This window comes from Antedon bifida, chromosome 3 (genome assembly GCF_963402885.1).
Source record: "Antedon bifida chromosome 3, ecAntBifi1.1, whole genome shotgun sequence".
NCBI lineage: Eukaryota > Metazoa > Echinodermata > Crinoidea > Comatulida > Antedonidae > Antedon > Antedon bifida.
The window spans coordinates 28,300,155-28,308,007 of NC_136228.1; the positions used below are offsets into that span (position 1 = coordinate 28,300,155).

The 7,853-nt window shown below is 33.4% G+C and overlaps 1 protein-coding gene across 1 annotated transcript in view; it reads right to left on the minus strand.

The window, feature by feature from the left end:
* The window catches only part of LOC144838350 (uncharacterized), a 110,166-nt gene extending 103,388 nt beyond the window's left edge, over positions 1 to 6,778 (minus strand). The window contains exon 1 of the mRNA XM_078693688.1: positions 6,613 to 6,778. Coding sequence (XP_078549814.1) covers positions 6,613 to 6,776 — 164 coding nt within the window. The 5' untranslated portion in view covers positions 6,777 to 6,778. The remainder of the gene's footprint in view (positions 1 to 6,612) is intronic.
* Positions 6,779 to 7,853: the final 1,075 nt, after the last annotated feature.

Consider the following 7,853-nt stretch of genomic DNA (forward strand, 5'->3'; position numbering starts at 1 on the left):
TGACAGCGATATCGTGTATTAAAAGTACTTAATACAGTCACACAGGTCTCTGGCTAGTCTGGGCTCCAGACGGAGTTTTTGCTTAATATTAGTAAAAATATAAATATTTTTGCACATATGGCGTTTCATACGTGTATTACTTGAGTTTGGATTTTCAGACAAAAATCAAAACGACGACGTGTGGTGGAATGACATAAAAAAGACAATAAATACAGACTTGGAGTCAAAACGACGACGTGTGGTGGAATGACATAAAAAAGACAATAAATACAGACTTGGAGCAAGTCTAGTCTCTGGCAGACTGTCGACAGTCTTCCACACTGAGTGTACTAACAGCTACAGAATCGGGTGGTAAAAGAAGTAATGCTGGCGCCAACGAATTTAACGACCTTCACATACTAAAATACTTCTTTGTAATAATAATAATAATTTATTCGGAAAACGCTTTTTGAATAGCGGCACACATAATGTTAATATATGCACATTATTGATACCATAGAGATATTATAGTGAATATCTCTATGTTGATACACAGTGTCTACCAGCAAAAAGAAAAAGGAACAATAGGAACCCAAATTAGGGACATCAATAAACAGTAAAGCATAGATTAGATTATTTCAGCTGTAGTGAATTATTCGATGACTGTAAGCAAAATTGATAAAAAAAGATAAAGAAAACAAAAAGATAACTAAACCAAATTACATACAATATAAAATATAAAAATCATTCAATAATGTTAGACTTTATACGTTGTCTAAAGGCCCATGCTTTCTTAAGATATGATTTGCAGAATTGATCAAGAATGTCATGGGCTTTGTTTACCATATTAATCAATCACCACCAAGTATAATCATTAACATAACCTCTGAATTATTTAACAGGAGTGAATTCCATAGATCTGATATAGACCAGAATCATTAAGGTTTTGTTCCAAGCATTCAAATTCTGAAATTCGCACTTCTTGTAGTACTTTACAATTTAACATAAAATGATATAAATCTTCAGGTTCATCCTTACATAACAATATTCACTCCCAAGTATTTGTAACAATCTACTTCTTTGATTTGACTTACATACATTACATCTAAATTACTGATACCTTAATAGAAACTTTCTCCTATGTCTACATGCACTGACTAATTCGTTCCTATGGTTAAGTGAGCTGGTTTCAGGCTTGCATATGATATAATACTTCTCTTGCAAGCATAGATTACACCGTTTGTTAACGTTGGAATATGGTTTACACTTCTTTATTATTCGCTATTTAATGTTATACTTTATGTTATCATCTTTTAGCTTCCAGATGTACTGGCTAAGCGTTGTGCTGTGATGATAAAGTTGAAACATATGTCGGCGGACTACAGCGAAAACACAGTTAAATGCAGATATAACGCACACAATAGTTCATTCCGTAATGTTAAATACATATGATTATGTATAGTTTCAAAAGCTAGTTAATTAATGTACTGGTACTAGTAGCATTTGATGTTGTGAGTCTGTAGCATTATTATGGTTTAATTTAGCCCATTTATCTATTCATTCATACCCATTTATTCAGTTATAACAATACATGTATAATAAAGATTGGAGAATCCGTTAAATATAGGAAACAGCAATCTATGCAATCAAGCCTGGACGATGTGACTAATTGGTGCCAAGTTAACAATATGATCCCCAATCCCAAGAAATGTAGTATAATGAGGATTCATTTTTTGTTAAGGGAGTTACCGCCTCCTAGCTTCTCTCTTAGTGGCACTGAACTCAAGGTTGTGAAGCATATTAAGTTATTAAGAGTTTTGATCCAAGACGACTTGAGATGGAATTTACATGTTAACGAAATAATTACAAAGGCTTCCCGTAGGTTATTTACACTCTGTATTTTACGTAGGGCTAATGCCCCAGTTGACGATATGAAATGTATTTATTTGAGTGCCATTACACAATTTCATACCCAACTCATTGAAAGGGTTCAAAGAAGGGCCCTAAAAATTATTCTTGGCCTTAATTACATTTCATATGAATTAGCTTTAGAATTTTAAAATTTACCTTTGCTAAAAGTCAGGCGTGATAATCTTGTACTGACTTTTGGCAAGAAGATGTCGAATTCGGACAAGTTCAGTTATTTGCTCCCCCCTATCCGTAGTATTCCTCGTGTTCTCCGAAGCAACGGCAAGGTCAAATATCAACAATACAAACCGAGAACCGAAAGATTTAAAAATTCACCCATCCCTACAATAATTAATTTGCTAAACAATAGTTCATGAGCCAAAGAGTCAAGAGTGATAATGTACTTTTTATGTCATTTTTATTACATCTTTTTTATTGTTATTTAAGTATATTGTATATTAATTTTGTAAATGCAACGTTTTTAGCCTTGCTAAATAAATAAATAAATAAATACATGAAAAGAAATATAAAAGTAATAAAACTTTCAGTACTGGACTGAATGGTTATGGCGACATTATGAGAGGTGATGGTCCTTTACACGAGGTGGTCACTGACGAGATGTGGCCGTTAAGAGAGGTGGTTGATTATGAAAAGCGGTCTCTTACGAGAGGTGGTCCTTTAAAGAGATGGTCACTGATGAGAGGTGTGGTCGTTAAAAGAAGTGATCGCTTACGAGAGGTGATCGGTTATGAGAAGCGGTTCCTTATGAGAGGAAGTGGTCGTTCAATAGAGGTGGTGTCTTACGAGCGGTGGTCGTTATGGAAGGTGGTCGATAATGAGATGGTTGCTTACGATGTCTGGTCGTTTTAGGAGGAGGTGGTGGCTTACAAGATGGCCGCTTGTTGAAAGTTGGCAGCTTACGAGAGGTGGATAGATTGATAGATAAGCAAAGCGAAGTGGTGGTTCTTTAAAATTGGTGGTCGCTTACGAGACGTGCTCGATTATGAAAAGTCGGACCATTACAAGAGGTGGTGGTCCATTAAAAGAGGTTGTTGATTATGAGAAGTGGTCACTTACGAGAGGTTGTCGTTACGGTAGGTGCTCGATTATGAGAAGCGGTCCCTTAAAAGAGATGGTTGCTTACGATGTATGGTCGATTTTTAAAGTTGCTTACGAGAGGTGGATAGAATGATAGCTAAGTAAAGCAGTGTCACAAAATCTAAGATCACGAAAGCTAAGACCCCGTAAGACATAAGATCACGAAACCTAAGACCCAAGACCCAAGATTACAAATAATTCTCTTTCGCACCTGCCTTGTATTTAACTCTAAATTTATTAACCAACTTTATCCTAAATACCACACCTTAGAATTAGATGAAGAAGAATCAATAAATAACAATAAATTCTTTAAATAAATTGATGATTTTACAGACGTTTTTCTCATGCGACTTTCGCATACTCTATGTTCAACATTTTGTTTCTATGGAACGCCAAAAGAGCAACATTATTAGAGGCCTAAAAACTATGTGGAATCTATTTAACTCATTTTTGTGTGAAAATCATGTTCAATTAAATATATTTTGTCACTGTCAATACAAATAAAATGTTACTGTTGATACTTTACACGGTTTCGTTAACTATAAAATCGAAAAATTCATCATATCACCTTAGGTCGCCCTTATGACTAGGCCTAGTGTAAGTAGTGATGCTTTTTTTAAGATCGATTAATATTCTTTGAAAATTGAAAAGTATCAGCAGTAACATATTACAGCATTTTTATTGACAAATTGACAAAATATATTGAACAAATTAAACGTGCATTTCACCAATAAATCCCATTTATTAAATGAGTGTGCTAATGTTTTAAAATACTGCTGCTTTTGTTCTTTTGTTTAGTGCATTATGTTTCAGCAACAAAGGGAAAACATATTTATCTGTTTTGAAGTTATGATCAACTTAAGATTTTCAGAAAATCGGCCGTGACTTACGCTACGCGGATCTGACGTCAAAAAGCTTGGCTGCACATCTTCAGTTAAATGTCTAAATGGTTGCCAAGTTACAACATGTTATGTTAACACGTTGCAGAGAAAAGTTGAGCACAAAAAGTGGCGGGAATATGGAAGAATAATAAAAACAAGGCCAACAGCCATTAAGTCGCGTGCTACAATGCATAGTGATACCGGACCGACAGACAGACAGACTGACCGACCGACCGACATAGTGAACTATAGAGTCGCGTCCACGCGACTAAAAAGAAACACTACAATTCCAAGGGCTTATCCGCTTGAGGCGGATAACCAATAATAAAGATTTTGTACAATAACAATAGGTGATCATTTTATTCTAAATGATCACCTAATTAAGTCGTCAATGAATCTGTTACCATTTTGTTTCTGTATCTACAATCCTTTCATTTATTTACATTTAACATTAAATGTAAATGTATCAGGTGATCAGTAAACCAAACATACATATAATTACGTTAATGAATCTGTTACCATTTTGTTCTGTATCTACATTCGTTTCATTTATTTACATTTAACATTAAATCTATCAGGTAATCAGTAAAACAAAAAAACATATAATTATGTCAATTAATCTGTTACCAGTTTGTTTCTGTATCTACAATTCGTTTTACATTTAGCATTAAATGTAAATGTATCAGGTGATCAGTAAAACAAACAAAAAACATATAATTATGTCAATGAATCTTCAATTATACTCGTCTACCGATTCCAGGTTCTTGGGTTCAAATCTATGTTGCAAATAAAAAATATGATTTATCTACCGATAGTATTGGGCCGATTATAGAGTGTAGGTAATTTAAACGATTTTTGGCAGCCCACCACAAGTTTACACTTTCTGGGGTTCGCCTCTCTTATTTAAAATTGTTTTTTCACACACACAGTTAAGAAAAGAGAAATAAATGTTCTGAAATGAAATGAAATGTAGTATTTAGGATATTTTAATATCAATTGTAGTATTTAAGATTTTTAAATTTCGATTGTGATATTTAGTTTAGTTGTTTTGTAGTGGCTGGGCGCTGGGCGTTAAGGATAGGCCTAGTTTTGCACTTTTTCTTGTATTTTACTGTATTTTCGCACCTAACTTGAAACTCCAATTTAAAAACATTTGAAAACAACGCAAGTGATATGTTGACCAATCACAAGAGATGGATTATTTAAAATATTGCTTGTCATCGTATTGGTGAATTCTTGCGTCATTGCGTTGCATTCTTCCCACTAGGACGCCTCAATGTTGGTGATCGAATAATGTGCAGTTTTGAACGTCTGTGTTAGAAGTTATATAAAGTTGGTTCGTACTTTCGGTACTGATTTCAACCACCTAATATAACCCTGTTTACTAATTAAGTTGAGTTAGATAATTAGTTATTGACAATTAAAACGAATTTAGCTTCGACGATTTGCTCCAATTAGGGATGTCTTCCGATTGTGGTATACACTGTCTAATGGATGTCCATGTTGAAAAATACCCGCACACAATAATACGAGTATGCTTCGCATTTACCTATCTCCTTATACGATAATTGTTTTTAATAGCTTATAACCGGATAAACAGCTCGAGTACAACATCACAATGTTGAAGACAAACCAATTTTCTTTAAAAAATACTATTTTAACAGATTTAATATACGTTTATACAAACGTATTGCTTAGCGATGAATGGAACATTCCAATCTCTCAGTCACCATAATTATTTGGTATAACACAAATAGGTAAATGTATGGGCTCTTGGGAGATAAGCTTAAAACTTTTTGGTTGAAGCGGCGCACATTTCTTACCGTGAGTGTGAGTACTGTCAGATGCATAAACAGTATACAAATAAACTTTATTACTGACAGTTGCTTCTCAACGTTTGTATTCATTAATAATTACAAAAACATATAAACGTCGTAGTGGTGTATCGTTACATGCTACTTTACTATTTCAATCGAATATGACAGTGACAGTTTCAACAAAGTATTAAATCGCAAATGTTTTACTCTGTTTAGTGGTATATTATTTATAAAACACCAATTGTTCCTCTTCGTCTTTCCTCAACCCTAATGTTACATACAAAACACAAATTGAGTTTGTTTAAATTTGACTCAAAAATTTAAAATCATTTCGTTTCATTTTTTTTCTCTTTCGTGTGGATCCCCCCACTCAGCTCATTTTGTGTTTTTCTTTCGAAAGTAATTGCCAGGGTGCTCATTTTAGTTTACTACATAACTCACCGTGTCTATTTATTCGTTCCTGTAAACGACATGTATAATTAGTCCTCCTGTATTATTATTATTATAGTAAATAATAGTATTTATATGGAGTTTTATGAATTTTATAATATCACGAACTTTAAAAACAATCAATGTTGATTGAACGACTTGTGCTGTACGTCACTCGTAATAATAAAGTTTATATACTGTATATATATAAAGTAAGAATAACAAATGATTGCAGACTTGTATTGGAAATTTGAATAATAATTAATATACCAGATCGATATGAATTGTAATCTTTGCAATATAATTACCCCTCCCTTATTTCGAACCTCCTTCTCCTATTTGTTCTTGTTGAGGTCCGAATGCTTACACAAATTGTTGATTGAAAAACGCCTAAAATTAGTAGGTGGAAAATCTCAACCCGCCCAACAGAGACGCCCTTGTATCTCATGTGTTTGCTATAGAGGTATACAGATTCATAATAAAAAACAAATCTACTTTACCCGTGCGATCCAAAATACGATGTGCTTACAACAGGTCTTGGTTTATTTTCTTGTGTAATTGTATTGTATGTAAAATCACGATGAATAGATGTTAAAATAACTCCAATAGTAAAAGATAATCCACATATAGCTAGAAATTTTATTGAACGTGTTCCGGTCGTCATTATTGATAGTTCCAAGAAAAAAAATATTAGAATGTATAACCATAAATAAGCCTACAGCATAACCAGTATCCAAAATAGCGTCTATTGAATCGATTTCTTTTATTTTCTAGAACTACAGGGTGCGCTCGCTGACTTAACTCCAGAGTCATAATGAATTATGAATTATTAATGAATAGTTTAACGTATGACAAAGATTGTAACCGCTTATCACAAAAGTGCGCCACGGACGGTTGTGATGCATGCCGGACATCCGTTGTTATACGGACGTTTTTGCCGTTTAAAACGACGTAACAATACGTGAAATATTTTGGGTTCTATGAATTAAAATGTTTTTCCAAACATACTGGCATCATGTAATGATAATGATGATGATAATGATTTTGTATTTGAATGCCTCCACAAAATATGTGTACTGATGACGTCAGTTCCAGATATGGATCTTTCTTCATGTGGTTTAACCCAATTAACGAAAAAGTCTAAAGGTGGATTCCCTATCTAATATGATAACATCCTCATTGTTAAAAGAGATGTTGGTGTTGTTCAAGTGCGAATAAACTGCAGAATCGCCGCAACAAGATAAACTTGCGCGTCGATGTTGGGACATATAACGCGTTTAGCTAAAATATGTTTAGTTTAGTTTCTCCTATATAATATATATATATATATATATATATATATATATATATATATATATATATATATATATATATATATATATATATATATATAAACACAGTAGGCAAAGAACATTAATTCTAAACCGCCCGGTGATATACTGAAATTTAATTAATTAATTTGAAACGATAAAGATGAGGAAATCTGTGAGAATGAGAAAAAGTCGCCCCAACCGAGACATATATATATATATATATATATATATATATGTTATCACAATCTTTATATTTTCATTATATGGCGTAAACAATATTGTTTTGCCTGTCCTTGGAACCTTATCTTTAGGGTGAACCAGTTTATGCCAGAGAATATTGCATGGTTTGAAGGAGACAGGAGGATTATACCGGCTGAAGATTCTCCTTAGTTCTTCTGATAGCTTTTTGATAGTAGTAATATGCCCGC